The sequence below is a fragment of the Carcharodon carcharias genome, chromosome 2 (assembly GCF_017639515.1).
Source record: "Carcharodon carcharias isolate sCarCar2 chromosome 2, sCarCar2.pri, whole genome shotgun sequence".
NCBI classification, from domain to species: domain Eukaryota; kingdom Metazoa; phylum Chordata; class Chondrichthyes; order Lamniformes; family Lamnidae; genus Carcharodon; species Carcharodon carcharias.
This window is the reverse complement of record NC_054468.1, coordinates 20,854,118-20,875,508: the sequence shown is the minus strand read 5'-3', so window position 1 is coordinate 20,875,508 and position 21,391 is coordinate 20,854,118. Positions and strand designations below refer to the sequence as shown.

General features: G+C 45.2%; 1 protein-coding gene and 1 non-coding gene across 2 annotated transcripts; both read right to left on the bottom strand.

Moving 5' to 3' along the window:
* Positions 1-1,438: 1,438 nt before the first annotated feature.
* On the bottom strand, positions 1,439-17,755 carry LOC121271765 (carboxypeptidase B-like). The gene is made up of 11 exons (XM_041178020.1): positions 17,685-17,755; positions 17,514-17,589; positions 17,299-17,423; positions 17,093-17,195; positions 15,079-15,180; positions 14,801-14,905; positions 14,585-14,695; positions 13,110-13,200; positions 11,364-11,566; positions 9,643-9,727; positions 1,439-1,836 (listed from the first exon to the last, which is right to left on the bottom strand). The coding sequence occupies exons 1-11, from the start codon at positions 17,753-17,755 to the stop codon at positions 1,625-1,627; spliced, it is 1,284 nt and encodes a 427-aa protein (XP_041033954.1). The 3' UTR covers positions 1,439-1,624.
* Positions 7,921-8,055, bottom strand: LOC121275539. The gene has a single exon (XR_005942502.1). It is a non-coding gene; the product is annotated as a U11 spliceosomal RNA (small nuclear RNA).
* Positions 17,756-21,391: the final 3,636 nt, after the last annotated feature.

Genomic DNA, 21,391 nt, shown 5'->3' with positions numbered 1-21,391 from the left:
AAAATCTACTTGGGCAGTTGTGCAAACAGGGAACTAGTAGACAGGCCACACAGTTCTTATTATAGGTCTCATTTGATAGTAACTGATAATTGGGCAAGGAGTATAATGGGTGCTCCTGCCCAAGTCAGAGTCCTATCCTGGCACGCTCATTTGGTCTTAAATATAATGTTACACTGCAAAAACACTGCTTCAACTATTACACATAATTTAGCATCCATACACAGTTGCCCTGTGTTTTGGAGGAAATGAGATAACAAGGTGGGCTGAATTTAGTCAGAGCAGTGAGGGCCCCAATAACAGGCCTGATAGCTGGGGCAGGGGCAATCCGGCCTTGGCTATTTCTGGGTGTCCGGCTACACTTCAGGCCTTTCCAGCAACTAATTAGTTACTGTCGGGGCTCTCGTCCCTTTTGAAGGATGAGATCCCGCTTCCAGGAACTGCCAGCCAATTGGAGGGCTGGCACCTCTTCAGGCTCAGCAGTGCCACCTGCAGCAGTGGCCACTGCTGGGACTGCATCTAGCTGAGAAGACACATGGATGGGCGTCGCTCTCGCACTGGGGGTTGGGGGAGGTGGGTTGGTGAAGGCAGGGGACATGTTGCTGAAGAAGCAGCCATTGCTGCAAGGGGCCCCCTCTATGTGGGCCTCAAAAGTGTCTGATTATGAGGTACCCCACCCACCACCCCCAGCCCACAGGAAGGCTGCCAGCGTTCACCGGACAATCTCACATAGCAGAGGACTGACCCACCGCTGGTAAAGCGCGCTGGCAGCAGGAAGGCAACAACCCCACCCCACCCCCCTCACGTTCCCTCATCATTTTAGAGTTTACCCGTGACCCCCACCACCCCTGCCCCCATCACCCCGCCTTCCAGCCCATCCCTAGAGGCTGTGAAATCCAGCTTAGCACGTGCAACCTATTTAGCTTATGTTCAATCTGCTTATCAACCAGGGGCACACTATTAGCAGTCAAGAGCATTTCAAAATGTGTTACAACACTTTGGTGCCATAACACGCACTGTATTCTGGGGTTATTGTGTTAGTTCCAGTCAGTGTGGTGAAGTCAAGACCTACTCCAATGTATCTCTGGCAGCACAGCAGCCAGAAAGCATTCCCATCTTGTCAACTGTGTGCCATTACTTGTATAGAAGTCTATGTCAATCATAGGGTTTTGAGATTGGGAGAAACTGTTTCCACTGTAGTAGGAGGATTGGGCAGAGTTGAGGTGAAATTTCTTTATTCAGCAAGTTGTTATGATTTGGAAGGATAGATTAGGTTAGATATGTACTTACCAAGGAACATTTTGCAGGGTTATTGGAGAAAGAGAATGCGAATGGGACTAATTGGACAGCTCTTTACAAAAGCCATTGCATGCAGAATGAGCCAAATGGACCCCTTTGGTACTTTATGGTTTTCAGTATACTAAGGGCATTGCCAATTCAAACAGCCATTGCTGTGTATTCCAAAACAAATATTATCCTATTTAGAATGTCCCTGCTGTACCTTCAGATGCACTTGGTATGCTGGTGTATTATACCTTAAAAAAAAATCTTGAACCCTTGCGTCTGCAAAATCAAACAAGATTTCAACACTAAACCTTAAACTTTAAAATCAGCCAACAGACATCTATCATTTTGTCCATTCACCCATTGGGTTAAGCCAAGTGCTGAGAACATAAGTGGCAATATAGTTGATGGCCAACATGGTTTCTTCACACGTTGGTTTGATCTGAGACTCAGGCAACAGGAAGCCGTATCTGCCAGTGTCACGAAGCTCAAAGGTGAACGAATACTTGATGCCAAGGTCATACGCCCAGTCATCTGAACCACCAGCAGCAAGATCTAGTGTAAAAAAATTTTTAAAAATCAATGAGGCCATTTTAGAAGAATATCAGAACTAGGAGCAGGAGTAGGCAATTCAGCCCCTCGAGCCTGCCCTACCATTCAATACAATCATGGCTGATCTCATTTCGGCCACAACTCCAATTTCCCGCACTCTCCGCACAACCTTTCAACCTGTTACGAATTAAAAATCTGTCTATCTCCTCCTTAAATTTATTCAGCGTCCCGGCATCCACTGCACTCTGAGGTAGTGAATTCCACGGATTCACGACCCTTTGAGAAAAGTAATTCCTCCTCATCTCTGATTTAAATCTACCACCCCTTAGCCTAAAACTATGGCCTCTCATTCTAGAATGCCCCACAAGGGGAAACATCTGCTCCACATCTACTTTGTCTACCCACTTTAGCATCTTATATACCTCAATTAGATCTCCTCTCATCCTTCTAAACTCTAGCGAGTATAAGCCTAAACTGTTCAATCTCTCCCCATAACACAAGCACCGCATCTCTGGAATCAATCTAGTGAACCTCCTCAGAACCGCCTCCAATGCAACTACATCCTTCCTCAAGTAAGGGGACCAAAACCGTGTACAGTTCTCCAGTTTATGGAATGTTTCGTATAAAATGTGGACATATACAAGACTGGGTTTTCCACCCCACTCCTGATTGAGATGCTTTCCTGGTGGACAGGATCGCTGCCAGCACAGAGATCTTATTAAATAGACGATCACATTTCAGGCCCCAAGATTATTTATATGTGGGAGGTGGGCTCCAGGCACAGATTGGGAGTCATACCAGTCTGGGTATGGTGGCAGGCCTTGGGAGGCCTTAAGATCTAGGAGGAGCAAGCAGTCGGTGAGCTGCCTGTAAAGGAACAAATTATTTCAACATATTGATGGACACTGTGTACTGCCAAACTTTTTCACATTGCTTTATATAGGGGAGAATTTTCTCCCCATCGGTCGGTGGGGGGAGGTTGGACTGGAGCGGGAGCGGGCGGACGGCTGCCTGTGATCGGTTACGCGCCACCATTTTAAGTGGGCGGGCCAATTAAGGCCCGCCCAGCGTGACGCGCACCCGGAAGCGCTGAGCACTCCCTGTGCGTGCGGGGGTTGTAGGAGGGAGAGTTGCAGAAATCTCCCTGAGGCATGAAGCTGCCTCAGGGAGATCAGTTCGATCTTCAAAAATTTTAATAATGACCAAAAAAAAATTTTTAAGACATGTCCCCTCATGTGACAGTGTCAATGAATTTTATTTAAAAATTTTATTAAACTTTAAAAATCTTCATGAAACCTCATCCGGCCCGCCAGTGTGATCGTCTATTTAACGTCATCCACCCATGGGTGAGGTTTCATGATAAATGCAAAGGCAGCCTGGGCTCTTAGCCTGCCCCCTGCCAACCTTAAGGTTGGACGGGCAGCTCAGTTACGTATTTTAATTAATATTTAAACGGCCTTAATAAGCCTTTGACAGTTCGGCAGGTGCGCAGCCGACTCCGGTGTGTGCCTGCCAAACTGAATATCTGCATGATGCGTGGTGACATCAGGACACACGCCCAACGTTACCAAGTGTCATTTCATGCATCGGTGAGCGGGGCCGAAGATTCTGCCCATAGAATTTACAGTACCAGGCCATTCAGCCCATTTGGATTATGCTGGTGTTTATGCTTCACATAAGCCTCTTCTCACCCAACTTCTGCAAACTCAATCTGCATATCCTGCTATTCCTTTCACTAGTATGTACTTATCTAGCTTCCCCTTAAAGCTATCCATGTCAGCTGCCTCAACTACTCCTTGTGATAGTAAGCGCCACATTCTAACCACTGTTTGGTTAAAGAAGTTTCTCTTGAAATATCTTGCACAGGACCCCTTCTCTTCATGCGTGTCCATTGGCATCTGATTTCCCATGTGTCCGGTGTTCTGGGAGATTTGAACACAAGGATGAGAATACTAAAACGAAGCTAAAATGAGAATACTAAGGTGAAGCAGCATTCAGGGGCCAGGAGCCAATGTATCATAGCAATGATGCATGAACAGGACTTGGAATAAGCTAGGATATGGGCAGCAGAGTTTTGGATGACTTTAAATTTATTGAGTGTGGAAGTTGGAAGGCCAACCAGGAGAGCACTGGAATGGTTGAGACTAGAACAGCACAGCTGGCAAGTATAGGTGTCTCCAGAAGATTGCAGATTTTCCTCAAAGTTGTGAGCAGTTGTAACTGGTACTTTGGTCCTTAGATCTAGCTGATGCCTTTGTGACCCAGTGAATTGAATCAGGTTGCAGCTTTCAGTCGTTGCCTCAACTGTGTCTGACCCATCTCCAGTGCCTTTGCCCTCACCCTTTACCCTCCCTTCCAAAACTATGATAAGGTCCCCTTTTCCTCACTTTTCACCCCACCAGCCTCCGCATTCAAAGGATCATCCTCCGCCATTTCCACCAACTCCAGCGTGATGCCACTACAAAATACATCTTCCTCTCAACCCGCTGTCAGCATTCCATAGGGATCCATCCCCTCCGTGATACCCTAGTCCACTCCTCCGTTACCCCCAACTCCTCATCCCCTTCCCACCACACCTTCCCATGGAATCATAGAAGGTGCAACATTCTTTAGTCTTTATTGCTACAATTAACACATCCTTTGTCTTCTGTCCATGACATCTTTGTTGAATCTCTCCTTAGCTTCCACCTATCTCCAAACCTTCTATTTTGCTCCACGATCTCCACCCCTTCTTAAACAGTATAAAATCCATTAAATTTCTACCTCTCTTTAGCTCTGAAGAAGTCATATGGACTCAAAATGTTAACTCTGTTTCTCTCTCTATAGATGCTGCCAGACCTCAGGGTAGAGTCCTCAGCCGAACCATCTTCAGCTGCTTCATCAATGACCATCCTTCCATCATATGGTCAGAAGTGGGAATGTTCGCTGATGATTGCACAATGTTCAGCACCATTCATGACTCTTCAGATACTGAAGCAGTCCATATCCAAATGCAGCAAGACCTGGACAAAATCCAGGCTTGGGCTGACAAGTGGCAAATAACATTTGCACCACACAAGTGTCAGGCAACGACCATCTTCAACAAGAGAGAATCTAAACATGATGTTCAGTGCCATCACCATCATTCAATCCCCGACAATCAACATCCAAGGGTTTACCATTGACCAGAAACTGAACTTGACTAGCCATATAAATACTGTGGCTACAAGAGCAGGTCAGAGGCTAGGAATCCTGCGACGAGTAACTCACCTCCTGACTTCTCATCTACAAGGCACAAGCCAGGAGTGTTATGGAATACTCTCCATGTGCCTGGATGAGAGCAGCTCCAACAACACTCAAGAAGCTTAACAAAGAACAAAGCAGGCCATTTGATTGGCACCCCATCCATGAATATTCACTCCCTCAACTGCCGACGCACCATGGCAGCAGTGTATACAATCTACAAGATGCACTGCAGGAACTCACCACACCTCCTTAGACCTTTCAAACCCACAACCATTACCATCTGGAAGGACAAAGGCAGCAGCCACATGGGAACAGCACCACCTGGAAGCTCCCCTTCAAGCCGCTCACCATCCTGACTTGGAAATATATCACCGTTTCTGCACTGTCGCTGGGTCAAAAACCTGGAACTCCCTCCCTAACAGCACTGTGGGTGCACCTATGCCACATGAACTGCAGTGGTTCAAGAAGGCAGCTCACCACCACCTTCTCAAGGGCAATTAGGGATGGGCAATAAATGATGGCCCAGCCAGCGAAGCCCACATCCCACAAATGAATGAAAAAAAATCTGCTGAGTTTCCCATTATTTTCTTCCTCCATTTTTATTTCAAATTTCCAGTATCTGCAATATTTTACCTTTATATTATTGCAGCTTTCATGTTCAGGTATGGGTTTCAAGGGGACATAGCATTCCAAGGATCAGAGCTGGACTGTTCAAGTTATATTTGGAAGCTATAATCCTCCTTCCTGTTTCTCCAGGTGTGGTCACCTAGATCACACTCCAGGTTCCCTACCAGCACACAGTACTGATACACAGGCCCCAGGTGAGAACGGTGTGCGTTAGCTCCATTCACTGTTTATCCTGGTTAGACACAGCTGAGATCAGTAGCTCAGTATACAAAGAACCACCTGCCCTACCAATCTGTATTGCAGTATGCTTGAGTTTCCATGAGGTGAGACTCAGCACTACCCCTTATTGTTTAAATATAGACTGCATTTAATAGTGCCACCTGATATAATTAATGATTTCTATTTGCAGCACTGGGGGGGGAAAGAAATATGAGCTCGGCATGTGGTCCCATGGGCAAAAACAGAAGCGAGCATTAAGGAGGAGGGGACCTCAGGAGGGTGCACTATGCCATTCTTGCCCCACATCTTGCACCAGCTCAGACACTGGCGCTTCAGTGCATTGCATACATCTGACAAAATGGTTGCATCAACTGGGTGGAGCACTGCACTGGATGGAGCACTGCACTGGATGGAACAGCAGCTGTCAGGGGCTGCGACAGTCCAGGTTTCTGATTGCCAGGGGAGTGTGGGAGAGCAGGCAAATGATGAGCATCTGGAGTCGTCCGTCAGGTGGTAAGTGTTGGATGTCCAGTGGGAGCTAGGTGGAGATCTGGCAGAGTTACCAGAGGGTATGCATGCTCTGCCATGAACGGTGGAGGAGTTTATTCAGGCTATTGAGTGCTGCTATCTCCCTCTCTTTGGAATGCATGCCTTCCTCCATCAAGAAATTGACAACTCGCACAACTCGATTGGAGAGCCAGACCCAGCAGGGTCATTCAAGGGTTTCTGGGTGTACATTCAAACCTGCAAGCTCTCGTAGTGTCAGTGAACTCAGTTAGGTATTGCCAGTGCAACAGAGTGACAGGTCAGCTGGAGCTCCAACCAGGTTCAGGTTCATCTATGGTAAGCAGAGAGGTCCAAGTGAACGTCACATTGGCGGATGAGTGGCAGCTCTCTGCATCTAGGGGCTCCCCTGAGGCCCTTCTGATGGTGACAGCAGCTCCTCTGTCCCTCGTGCCTCAGGGTGCCGCAACAACAGAGGAGACTCCTGTCACTGTGCAATGTCCCTCACAAGGCCTGGGCCCGCACAGCCTCAGATGACCAGAGAACATCTGCTGCAGTCATCCAGGCAGACGGAGCAGTAGAGTCAGCAGCGTTCCTCCAGCACAGCCAGCAGTGATGATGGAGCATCAGAACATAGCATTCAAATAAGGCATGAGAAAAACACTTTAGACACACAAGGGCCAATCAATGTGTATCTTGAGTGTGGTGTTGTTCAGCTGCTCTTTCGTAAATTGTTTTTCACTAGATGTTTGTGTGATGCTTATAAGTGGAATAAAGGCTATGTTGTTAAGTGTAGGGCTGCAAAACAATTATATATCCATCCTGAGTTTCAGAGGCCCTTGAGACAGATGTCGGCATAGAGAGACCTAAGAAGTTTAGTAAGGATCTTCTGATGGGCTGGCCAAGGGTCTTAAATCAGCTCCTTTGCAATGTTTGTGGAGTTTGGTATCACCCTATTGGAAGTGCCTCAGGATCAGAGACCCTCGTCTCCCGAGCACCAAGACCTTGCTGCCCTTCCTATTTTTCCAATCACACTGGTGCTCCTCAGGATTCCCCCTCAGAGTTACTGGTGGACTCATCCTTCAATGTTTCCTGGTGACCCTCCCATGTGCTCACCCCATGATGGAACAAAATTTTGTAGCGCAACAACAATCCAAAATACTCTATCCAGAGGATGTTGCAATGTGCCCGCTGTTCGATCCAGACACCCAAACCTCATCTTCAATAGACCAATGGTCCTCTCTATAGTTGTCCTTGTGTTTGCATGGCTGGCATCTCCTCTGCAGGAGTTCGAGGACTCCTGATAGGTGTCGTATGCCAACTCAACAATATCCATTATCACCCGCCAACCTGCCATTCACTTGTTCAGACGGGTTGAATAGCCGTGGTACCTGGGAGTGCCGAAGAATGTACACATCATAGCAACTCCAAATATACTGCGCAGACATCTGTGGAATGCACCGCTGGTGATCGTAGACTTTCTGGATGTTTAGCAACTGAAAGCCTTTATTCCGGAGCGCCAAGACAAACGATCACCAGCAGCTCCAAGAAACAAAAATTATGCTTCTGAAATCTCTTGATATCGATTCCTCATGGATAAAGTGCCAGCGCCTCATCCATGTGCCATTCACAGCAGAAACCCTTTATGGTTCACAAAGGTCCCTTGGCTGGCCCAGAAGCACCTCTATAGCCACGTCAGTGCAGTTAATGGTACCTCAGAATTTTGGGAAGTTTGCAACAGCCCCAAACCCCCTCACTCTCTCTGTCTGACTCTCATCGGTTGTGAACCTCACAAATGTCTCCATCCTCCTGAATAAAGGGGCCATGACAACTTTGATGCAGTGGTGCCCAGTGGGTTACTAAGGGTCATGAGTCTTTGGAATCCTCTTCCCTGAAAAGGCAGTGGGAGCAGAGTCTTTGAATACTTTTAAGGCAGAGGTGGATAGATTCTTTGTAAACAAGGGAATGATAGGTTATCAGGGCTAGGCGGGATGCAGATTTGAGGTTATGATCAGGTCAGCCGTGATCTTATTAAATAGCACAGCAGGCTCGAGGGGCTGAATGTACGTATGCAAAGCCTTGGAAAGCCTCTGAAATTCTGACTTGGAATTCAGGATGACAGTCACTTTCAAGGTGAGAGGCATTGGGTACCCCTTACGCAGCTTGATGCGATCTCCCCTGCAAATATTGAAGTGACTGCCACCTTTAAAAGGTGAAGCTTTCTTCCAATTTGACCCTCTATCATCTCCAAATAATTGGGTCACTGTCGATACACTCTGCCAGCACAGGGTAATGGTGTCTTGCTGCCTTCGTACACATGCCTCTTGTTGGCCTTCAGCATTTCCCTGACTCACTTGACGACAGACTTGTTACTGCTGCCTCTGACCGGTTTCCCTCCTCTCCATCCTTCTCCTCAGAGCAGAAGCCTCTGGCTGATTAGACAATCCCCATGGGCTCAATGAGGATTTCCGTGCAGCAACCAAGCTTTACGCCAGCCCCCCTCTGACAGAGGGACTTCAAGCCCTGAAGCCTCTGAATGATAACCGAGGAAGTGCCACAGGATCACACAGTTACTCAAAGTAATAAGGAAAATATCTTACCACACGCTGCTGCTACTTTAGCGACAGCCTCCTTAGTTCTTGCTCTGCCATGGTGCTGTGGGCTTTTATCCTGCCCCTGCTCATGAAGGAGTAGCCTAGCGCGATTTACACCACCAGCGCAGCCCATACGCTGACTGTAAAAGTGCATGGGCTGCTTAAAATTCAATTCCATTGCCCTTTTAATGATGTTAATTGAACACGTGACCTTTGAGCCAGCCCACCTTCCGTAATATTAAAATCGGATGTGGTGACCTCGGGAAGCTTTCCCAAAGCCATTCCCAATCTAACAGCACTTCAGGATGGACAGACGCCCCCTCCCACATCACAAAATTCTGCCCCAGGCATTGGGAAGATGATAACGATGACTTGGCTGCATTATGGTCCTTCGGCAATACAATTAATGAAGGAGAGCAGTGTGTTAAGTTGCTGCCATGTTCTCTGGGTGGCTAAAAGCAGAACTCAGTAATGTTGAACACTTCAACACAGCCCAGCACAATGACAGTAATAATACCCAAGTCAGGATTGGATGACTGACCAACCCCACAAAATGTACAGTGGCCTGGCAGCAGTGTCAATATTCACTCTGCTAAACATAATGCCTGTTTTGCCTGAAATCACTAGACAGGGCGCTTACATATTGTGCTTGATCCGGGACCAAAGCCATAGCGAGTTCCATGAAGACTGTGCAAAGCCCCAACTGCATTCCGAGCTAGGTCATTCTGAAATAGAGACACCAAATAACAAACCTGATTACTAAATATGATGAATATCAGAATGCAAGGCATTGGGGAAGAAACCCCCGTTTCTAGATTGCAATGTGCTCGGATTTTTATCTCCATACTGTTCAAACATCAAGCGGTATAATGATAGACATCAGGAGGAGAAGCCGACTGCCGCATCCCTGCCACGCTTTGATACATTGGGCCAATTAAAACCCAGACCTCTGGGGCAAATAGATTTTGCATATTTATACGCTGCTCTGTTTCTCCACAATCGGGATACATTAGAATCTGTTTGTTTAGAACTCACTGCTGATACGTAGATGGAGAGGAATTTTGTGGCCCAATTGCAGGGGAGGAGGGAGCAGGAAATGCGGCAAGCCATTCAAAACTCGATGGACTTGAGCGGGACCAGAAGATCCCACCAGCAGGAGGGGCCATAAAATTCCGCCCATGACAGATTAAATTTAATGCAGAGAAGCATGAAGTGATAGATCTGGGAAGGAAAAATAGAGGAGTCAATCTAAATCATTCAGTCATGGGTCTCAAGAGGACTTGGCGGTCCAAGTATCAGAGATGGGCAGGCTCAAGACATGCCAACTTACATTCGGAAGATGTAATCCTTCTTCCTGTACCTACAGCTGTGGTCACCCAGATCTTACTTAAATTGTGCAACATTACAGGGACTGCAGGGGCAGAGATGAGCCACAAATCCTTGAAGGTGGCAAGGCAGGTTGAGAAAGCAGTTAGCAAAGGATATGGGGATCCTGGACTTTATAAACAGAGGCATAGAGTATAAAAGCAAGGCCTTGGAGAGGTTGCAGAAGAAAGTGACCGGAAATGTAAAGGGCATGAGGGAATTCAGTTATGTGGAGAGATTAGAGAAGCTGTGGTTATTCTCCTTAGAGCAGAGAAGGTTGGAAGAGATTTAATAGAAATGTTCAAAATTGTGGGCGGGATTTTCTTGCCCCGCCCACAGCCAGGATCGTCTGGTCCCGCTGAAAGTCAAGGGACTCTTGGCTGGGCCGGCGAATCTCCCACGGCGGGTGCCACCACAACAGGGCCGGAAAATCCTGGCCTATGAGTGGCTTTGAGAAAGTAGATAGAAAGAAACTGTTTGCTTTGGCAAGCGAGTCGGTAACAAGAGGACACAGATTTAAGATTATAGGCCAAAAATAAAAAGGGAGGAGATGGGGAGATTTTTTTCATGCAGTGAGTTGTTCTGATCTGGAATGCATTGTCTAAAAGAGTGGTGGAAGCAGATTTAAGAGTTACTTTCAAAAGCGAATTGGATATATATTGGAAAAGGACAAATAATATATGGTTATGGGGAAAGAGCAGTGGAGTGGGTTTAATTTGTAGCTCTGACAGAGAGCAAGCACAGATACAATAGAATGAATGACCTCCTGTGTAGTATGACTCTATGTCATGCATGAAAATAGCATTTTCCAGATGTCATCTAACAGGTCATAAATGAAGCAGTGGCTACAACATAGTAATAGCTTTATACACACTATATCCTGTGGACTGTTGTGTATGAGCAGCTTGGAGCCAAGTCCCTTTGTATAGTAAACAAGCAATTTACATAAATACCTGTAATTAATTCAGAGTTTATTTCTGAGATGCAGCCACCTACCAGTTCATCGTGGTCAAACACCAATGAGTAGGTGTAGGAGTATGGGAACAAACATTTCTGAGAGTACGAATGCATGGTGAGATACGCCTTGATGATTGAACTGTGGTTACGGATGAAGTCTGCAAGAGCCTTGACCTCCTTTTCAGATTCTACATATGGTCCGCAGTAAATCGGAGAACATGGATCCCTTGAGGCTCCATTGCCTGCAGGTTAGGCAGGTAGTTAAGTTACAATTGTCACCTTCCACTTTTTACCATTATCTACATCTACCATAAACTGTGGATCACAGATAAAAGGCTGAGTCCTCCACCCTTGTCCAAGCTACCCCTCTCCCAGCCCCACTGCCCCCTACCCACCACACTGGGACTTCCGCAACTGATGCATGCAAATGCCAGCCATGGAGATGGGGAACGTGTGTGCTTATGTTGTGGGTACCCGGTCCATTCTCTTCTGGCATACCCCTGTTCCTGTGCCTCCCAAAGGACCATCACATGAAGTGTGGGTCCAGAGCAGCATTGAGGGTTACTCTAAATGTACAAGATGGAGGGAGATGGCCTTGTAACAAGGTCCTCACCCTCTATTTATTTGGCTGTTTTTAAAGCTTGCTGCACGAGGTGTCCACAATGGGTTAGACAGCTGGAGACTTGGGATCAACTCCAGCCCAGCCTGATCCACTGGAAGTCTCCTTTGTCTGATGGTTGTAAAAGTTCTATGTGAAATAATTCTGTACAATCCCAGTGGACATGGGACTGTATCATTAACTATTCATAATGGAACTGCAACTTGACAATGTCACAGACAAGACCGAGGCTGGTGTGGGAAATGAAAAAATGTTATTCTAAGCCTGGACAGAAAGCTGTTCTGAGTTTAGGGCTGAGACCCATTGATGGAGCAGGAGTAGACAAAATAGCAATTTGCACCTAGCTGTGTTATACCACATCAGGGATGATTTTACATCTATCACCTGATGGACACGAGACAGGTAGGTAGTTAAAATGTCTTACATTACTTACCTGTCCTGGAACCACCAGGATCTCACTATCTATGAAGATATCCAGCTCTCCTGAGCAGGCAACAAGGACATCTGCCCACAGCCATCCATGTCCTTCACTGCATATACATGTCATACCCCAATGACATCATCGAGATCTGACTGCAATTTTAACTCGGGCTTGAGCAGAGGAAGTGGCTGCAGTTTTCCCACGAGACCAACTGGGGAGAGGACCATCGCTAAAAGAGGCCAAAAAAAGAGTAGGCACTCTTCTTTCCTTCATGGGGCTGGGGGGGAAACCTTAGGCCTCCCCTGCCCTGAACTCTTCCCCACCCTCCTGACTGCAAGACCCCTGTGAGAGGGCACCCACTAGGCTTCAGCAGGCAGGCTTAAGCCAGAGGAACTTCCATCGGCTGGCAGTTACTTGCCACCTACTTCACACAACTTCCAGAGGAAACAAGCCTCGGGAGTTAAAACATCTCATACTTCATCCCCAAACCTTCCAACTCAACTGCCCAAAGCCCAGCTAGAGTTCAGATTGGCAGCCTGGCCACAACAGGTCGAGTGGCCCCCCTCTTCTCTGCTGGAACTATTCCACCGGGCCCTTTGGACCCACCTTGTGTGACTGAAAAGCAATATTTAAAGAATTTCAAATCCTCAACCTTTAATTTGGATAATGACAAAAATACGTTTCTTAATTTAAAAACACACTGCCCCACAGAGAGAAAATTGTTTGTTCAAATGCAGAGGCTTACCACACCATTTGGCATTGAAGTTTCTGTTCGGATCAGTGCCCACACAGTCGGAGCCAGGATTTCTGGATCGTGTCTTCCTCCAAAGCCGATCCTGAAATTAGACAGAGTGACCAAGCGCATATACAAAATCAAAAAGCAGTAAAGCTTGGAATGAAGTGTACCAGTAAAACTTGTCCAAACTAGTCTTCTACACCTTAAAATGGAACTCCATTATCACTGATTACTGATTTTTACTGGGATTGGAAAATTTTGAACTGATTTTTCCTTCTGATAGATAATATCCTCACATATTGTGCTATGCGAATGTATCTTCATATATTTGCAGTTTATTCCAGTGCAGTATTCAGAATTGGATGGTGCAGTAAATGTCACCTTGTTTTCTCAGCAGGTTACTTGCCACCATCATGTGTCATCCCATTTCTAGAGAAATGTGTGATAATCTCTGAAATTTCCTCCCTAAATCTGTCCGCCTCTCCACCTTGCCTTCCTCCCTTAAAATGTTCCTTAAAACCTACCCCTTCAACCAAGATTTTGTTCTGATAACTCCTTATGAGGCTCAATGTCACAGACTCCTATGAAGTACCCTGGGATCTTAAAGGTTCCACATATAGACAAGTTGTTATTGTACAGGAGAAGAAATTACATGGGTACTGGGAGAGAAAAGGGGAGTAGGACTGATTAGTTAGCTTTACCAAAGAACCAGGACAGGCACAGAGGATGGAATGGCCTTCGCCTGTGCTCTATCTTTCTAAGATTCCACAATAAGGAGACTTTTGAAAAAAAGTCATTGAAGGTTTTGGTAGCCAGCAATACTTTGGTAATATAAGTAATTAGTGACCAGGCAATATTTTACAGGTGGAAGTAGATGGCATTGGCAGGATATGGGGTCAGATGTTCAGCTTAAGATTAAATAGAACACCAAGGTTTTGAGCAGTCATGTTCACCATCAGACAGTGGCCAGTGAGGGAAATGGAGTCATCAGCTATGTGTAATCTGATGTTTTCAGGTGGAATGGCGTGAGAGTTAGCAAGTAGATGAGAAACTGGGCATGGCGAAGGATAAATCATGGGTGGACTTCATAAGCAATGTTTTGACAGCAGGAAGAGAGACTATCGCAAGAGATTCTCTAGGCTATGACTGGATATATAGGACTGGAACAAGGAAAATGCAGCCCCACGCAGAAGGGACTGTTGTAATGTGCCTTTAAGGGATAGCAGCATGACATTCACTAGAAAGGAAATGTGTCATGCCATGCAATTTTAGTTTTGCTTGTGCTTTGAGCAAGGCACACGCAGCCACAGTTCTGCTGCTGTAGCCTTCAAGCTTTCTGTCCTGTTCACATGTGCCTAGACTTAATAAATGAGCCCATAACATGTTTACTCAATCCCTTATGATCAATAGGTGCCTTTATATCATTATAACACACACAATGGAAATACCAGCAAAATACTTTGCACAAGACATCAGATTCTTACCTTGGTCCAGGAATAGGCATAACCATCTACATTTACAACAGGAACAACCAGAAAATCCAGTTCATTGACAAGAGTGTTCAGAGTAGAACTTATTCCAAAATTTCTAATAGCCTGTGGAATGTATAAGTTATTTGTATAAAATATCGCTGGAGCGTGATTTTCAATCTCACTATAAATAAAAATCCCTCAAGTTATAGGTGAGTTTCCATTACTAACCTCTTTCACGAACCACTGGCAAAATGCTGGAGAAATCCATTCCCTGGCATGGATTCCACAGTCCAAGAAGATAGCAGGTTTTGGAGAACCTGTTCTCTTGCCTACCTTTAATAAGAGATTAGCACACACCAACATTCGATAAGGCTGCTTTATCAATGAAACCAAAAACTCTATCAAGTTTTCACAAAACATGGGTCTCCTGACACTTATCAGCAGGGTGGGGCAGAGAGGTCAGAAACTATCACAACAATAATTAAATATGGAACATGTCTTCTTACCCAGAGGAGATAGATGCTTCGTCCCTCATAGCTCCGTCCAATTTCAAACCGAGAAATTAGGTTTGGGTTTTCATCAGCAATAGCAGCAGTCCAAGATTCAATCTACAGTTAATTATCAAAACTTCACAGGCACTGGAAATATTTTTAACATTACGCATGTATATCTTTTGCTAGTAAATATGTGAACATGTCTTATGGATAAAGCCCGTTACTCCCACACTCGTTAATGTATGTTTCTCCCCATTACCCAATTCTGCAATCTCCTCTAGCCCCATTTCTTCCTCAAAAACTACATTCTGGTTTCTGACCTTTTTGCATATTCAAGGTATTGCATAAGATATATGGCATAGAAACAGGACATTCAGCCCAAACAGTCCATGTCCATGTTTATGTTCCACTCGAGCCTTCTCCCATCTTTCCTCATCGAAATACACCATCATAGCTCTCTCTTCCCTTCTACCTCATGTGTTTGTCTAGTTTCCTCTGAAATGCATCCATACTGTTGGCTTCAAGCACTCCCTGTGGTAGTGAGTTCCATTCTCACTACTCTTCTGAATTTTCAGTTGGATTTTTTGGTGAAAATCTTATAACTGATGGTCCCTAGTTATGCTCTACCCAACAAATGGAAAACTTTTCCCTGCATCCAATTTATCAGAACCTTTCCTAATCTATTTGGTTACCCTTCTGCCTTCTTTCTCCAAGATAAAAGAGACCCAGCCTGTCAGTCCTTTCCTGATTATGTATATCCACCTATTTCTGGTATCATTCTTATAAATCTTCTCTGCACTCTCTCCAGTGCTTCTATATCCTTTTTACAATATGGTAACCAGAACAGCACACAGTACACAGACTGTGGTCTGGATACAGGGTAACTTCCCTACTTTGAGTTTTGATCCTCTAGCATAAGTCTAGTGCTAAGTTTGTTGTTTTATGGCCATGCTAACCTGTGGTGCAACTTTTAGTTTTGGCATACCTGTACTCTGTGATCCTTTTGTGCCTCTGCACCACTAAGATATGTTCCTTCCAAGTAATACACGATCTCCCTATTGTACCCACCAAAGTGTACTACCTCACATTTTTCTGTGTTGAACTTCGTTTGCCATTTTTTGGCCATTCTGCAAGTTATCATTATTAAGAAGTCTGTGGGAAAGATCTCAGAGCATTTAAGGCACAATTAACGTATGCATTCAACATTAGATTCAAGCCTAATTCATATGGCTTGATAAATTTTCTCAGTCTATTCCAAGAGCAAATTTGTTGTTGTGGCTAATAGCATGAGCTAAAACTGTGAGGAATGAATACCATATTAACAGATTACAGTGGTAGCTGCTAACAGCCATTTCATTCCATCTGTTGGGCAAATGGAACAGGTAAACAAACCAGCCAGGTTTGCCCTAAGACTGGAACAAAAGCAGGTAAATGGAGTTATAACATCTTGTGACACCTGGCATGAGTGAGCTGTTTCATGAGGAAAGGTTGCACAGACTGGGCTTATTCCCACTGGAGTTTAGAAGAGCCAGGGATGATTTAATTGAAGTGTACAAGATCCTGAACGGTCTTGACAAGCTGGGCGTCAAAAGGATGCTTCCTTCTGTGAGTGAGTCCAGAACTAGGGGACACTAGTTTTAAAATTAGGGATCGCCCTTTTAGGACAGAGGTGAGGAGATTTTTTTTTTCTCTCAGAGGGTTGTGGAACTCTCCGCCTCAGAAGGCGGGGTCATTGAATATTTTTAAGGCAGAGGTAGGTGGGTTATTGTTAGACAAGAGAATCAACAGTTATGGGGGGAGGGGGTTAGATGGGAACTGGAAATGAAGGAGATCAGCCATGATCTTAATAAATGGCGGAACAGGCTGGAGGGGCTGAATGGTCTCTTATGCAATGCAGATCTAATTGGTTTGCCTAACCGTCTCAAGAGTGCGAATGACCTATTCCTGCTCCGATGTTCCTATGACTGGCACAAGGTCCGACAGAGCACTTTTTTAAACAAAAAATTACAAATACTTTAATTTTTACCTGATCCCAGTTATGATAGCGTTCATAATCATAGCGAACCGACCGGGACCCCTTTCGGTCAAACTGGTTCTTCATCAAGTTCTGCAGGTTCTCAATTAATACCCTGTGCAAGATAAAATAGCACTCTCTCTCTCTTTTAATAAAAAAAATGTACAACTATACGATTATAATGTTCATTGAAAGTTAATATAGGGTCTGACACTAACTCATATTTCAATCCAATCTTCTTCAGTCCAGCCTGAACTTCCGAGGCCCAACCAGCACCGACCCTGAAATCCACACTCCTGTTTGTGGTCACCAGCTCAACCGAATGTGGCTGCCAAAAATCAACCTGTGCGCACATCAATAACACAATTAATGGTCTCGTTTCGTCAAACTTAATTAAATATCGGCGTGCGAAACAGCAAACGTGAAATCATACCTCCGCAGTGTGGGACACATCCCTTATAAACTGTAGGTGCTGTTCATTGTCCGGCTTCAGACGCAGAACTTTATCCCTTGCAATGAAACAAAAGCTAAATGTCAGATTGAGTTTGTGAGGGAGATGTTCCCTCTTCCGTCGCTTGCACGGCACATCTAGAGAAATCCTCACCCGGGATATCGCCCAACGGGACCTGAGACCGCAACAGCTGTAACAAAGCCCAGGAACAAGAGTCTTTCCATAGTTTTGGTCGGATTGTAGGAGACACCTTGTCAGGTCAGAGACAGTTATACGGATGCAGTATCCAGACCAAGCATCAGATTGCTATCTACCGCACACCACACCTCGTTTCCGATTCAAGCATGCAATTTGCATACTCATGTATTTGGCAACATTCACATGTTTGCGGACACTGGTACAGGTGTGGACGAGTTTTAATCTATTGTGCAGTGAACTATCACTTTACCGCTTAATCTTCCTCCCCTAATTAGATAGGGCCAGGATGTCGAGGACTAGCTGGGCTATTTCTGTTTCAATTCTCTTCATCCTTTTTTAAGGCATTTAATAAATTTCTGTCCAATGTAGAAGCTGAACTGAAGTCTATACTACAGGTACCTGCTACTGCTGGCAGTAAGTTATACTAACAGCTCGATCAGCATAAGGTGCATTTACATTGTGCCTTTTCACTGTTAGTAACACCAGTTTCTGCCATGGTGGTCACCTGTAGGCATCATTCAAGGAGACTATTAACCAATACTTTGTTAAGTTTACTTTGAACATACAGGAACATAGGTCTTGGGAGCAGGAGTAGGCCATTCAGCCCCTCTTGCCTGCTCTGCCATTCAATAAGATAATAGCTGATCTGTTTGTGGCCTCAACTCCACTTTGGCGTCTGCCCTGCACCCCCAACCCCCCCCCCCCGCCCCAACAACCCTTGACTCCCTTGTCTATCAAAAATCTGTAACTTTGGTGTTAACCGTGCCTCAGTTAGTAGCACTTGTGCCTTTGGGTCACATGTTCACGGATTCAAGTTGCGCTCCAGAGACTTGAGGGAGGGCAGATCAAGGTTGAGGTGACAGCCCTGGTTGTCCTCGTGAGGTGGATGTAAAGGATTCCATGATAATGTTTTGAAGTGCAGGTAACTCCTCCCTGGTCATCTGCCCAATGTTTATCCCTCAACCGACACCATGAAATACAAATTATCTGGTCATTATCATACAGTTGTTTGGTGGACTTTGCTGTGCACCAGTTGGCTGCATGTTTCTTAAATTGTAACAGTGACTGCACTTCTGAAATAATTAATTGGCTGTAAAGCATTTTGGGGACACCCTGATGTTATGAAAGGTTCTATATAAATGCAAATTCCTTCTTCTTTCTTTAGGGTACACAGCTGCCTGCCCAGGGTGTTTAAATTAAGGAGTGTCCCCTGACCTAATAACTTTGGCTGGGTCAGTGCTGAAGATCATGGGTGGGCACATCCCAGCACAATGCCTGGACATTGACCATTAGTGTTAGACTCGCCACCAAGAGCCGATGGCATGAGCACAGTGCTATTTAAAATACTTCAGTGTTGTAAGGATGCTTGCGTTGCAGCCTACTAACAGTCTGATAGTAACCGCAAAAAGATGGAGTTAATCTGCAGGCTGTGTGGGATCTTTTAAATTTGATATTTTCCTGTGTAACACTTCACTTTGTCACTAAGAGGCTGACAGACAGTCGGAGGACGGAGTCCAGCAACATAGAAAAAAACTCAAGATTGGGGCATTGACCAATTTACATTTTAAACACACTCTCCTGGGGTTTCCATTGGTGGGGAGATAGGAGGCTTGCATCGCTCCGTGGCTGTAGCCTCATGAATAGCTTTAGATCGATGGATGTTGGCAGGAATTGGGGAGGGATTGACTTGGAAAGTCCTGGAATTCTGATGTGCTGTATTATTGGTACAATGGCAGCACTGTACGTCTTTAACAAGATCAAATCCTTTAGAGGTAGAACCAGCAACATTGCTGTTATAGCTGTTCTGGCTTACCTTTGCCGCGATTCATGAAAGTTTGCTTTTGGAGCTTTTTGCCTACTTTGACGTTGCACTTTGGGTGCCTCAGGTTTTGTTTGAATCGGATCTTGTTGGATTCCCTTACCCTTCAATGTAGTCTGCTGTAAATAAGGAGCAGCACCTCATGGCTAGCATAGGCCTTTCCTTGAGAATTATCTTGGCTTTAGGCAGATAGATAATGAGGAGGCATTGTAGGAATATCTAAATATTTTACATTGCTTTAACTTCTAACAAAGCCATAACAGGAATGGGAACAGAATTGGTTTAAACTGTGATCTCAAAAAGTTTGTCTTCTCCCCCTCACCCCCAACCAATGATGCAGATTTCAGCACAGGCTTCCCATCACAGTGGAGTGCAGGATAACAGTATGAGGCCATAGCAAAATAAAAGTGAATGTGCTGCTCTAAACCATACATAGAAGGTTAATTATACCTAAACTACAACTTGGGGGGACAGCAATAAAAGGAAGTAATGTATTGTAAAAAGGCAAAGGGCCTCTCTTTCTCTCTCATCTCTGTTTGAGCAACTGGGTGGTCATATAACATTTGATAGGGCTGCAGCCAGCAGGAAGCAGATAATCAAACAAACTGGTATAAAGAGATGCCATAGATAAAAACAAAAAAACTGCGGATACTGGAAATCAGAAATCAAAAACAGAATTACCTGGAAAAACTCAGCAGGTCTGGCAGCAGCCCCCCCCCCCCCCCCCCCCCCCCCCCCACCACCACCCACCACACACCTTAAACCAGCTTATATTTCACCCCTTCCTTGGATTCGCCTAGTTCTGTGGAAGGGTCATGAGGACTCGAAACGTCAACTCTTTTCTTCTCTGCCGATGCTGCCAGACCTGCTCAGTTTTTCCAGGTAATTCTGTTTTTGATTAAAGAGATGCCATGTTCTTAATTAGTTTGGAAAGAAAGAAAGACCTTTCCTTCCTTCAAGACCCTGTGGCGTGAAGCATATTTATAGAATCACATACAAGTTCTGGGCTTGAGGCCAAAGCAAGTATTTGATTATTGTGATTAAGACTAATGTTTTGTCAATAATAAATGAAGTCGCTTATCAGACATATTACTGTCTCTAGTTAAACCGTATCTGTTTAATGGGTAAAGGACCTACCCAACAGTTTGATGTGGTGCGCAGAGCTCAAGCTGGCTGTTGTTTGAATTTTGAATTGGGGATGGACCGTCCCTGATTTACCTTGACATGTATGACAGTAGAATTGGTAAAGTTGCTCCTTGGATATTTGAACAATGAGTAAATTGGGAGAGAATGCAGTCCAGTATTTCACAAGACAAGGTGGTGCCACCCAAATAAGAGAGTAGTGAGGCAAGCATTGTTCACTGTAGCCAGAAACCAGTCTGCATCAAATAAAGATTTGACGAAAGAATGCAAGCATTTGAAAGATGCTTCCCAGAGGAACAGGACTGAGACCACAGAAATTCACAGAGGACTAGAAATTGGGTAGCCCCATTTTTTGGACACAGGGGTCACTATTCACAACCTGCCCATGCCTAATCTAAATAAAGTAGGCAGCATGTAAAATTGGTGTACTCACCTCACCTCCATGATTGTAGTGTCACCCAGAGCAGCTCTGATCTCTGTAGCGCTGCTGACAGCTTTTGCGCATAACAGCGGACCAAATAGCATTCTGAAGAAACCATATGCTCCAGGCAGCCTTCTGTTTTTAAAGGTGCAGTCCCGTTAAAAGGGAAACTGCAGTTATGCACTGCAAGCAACTGGATAATTACTTCAGACCACGGCAGGACAAGGAGAATGTCGCAGCACGCCAAGGAAAGGACTTCCCACATCAGTGCTGCCCCCT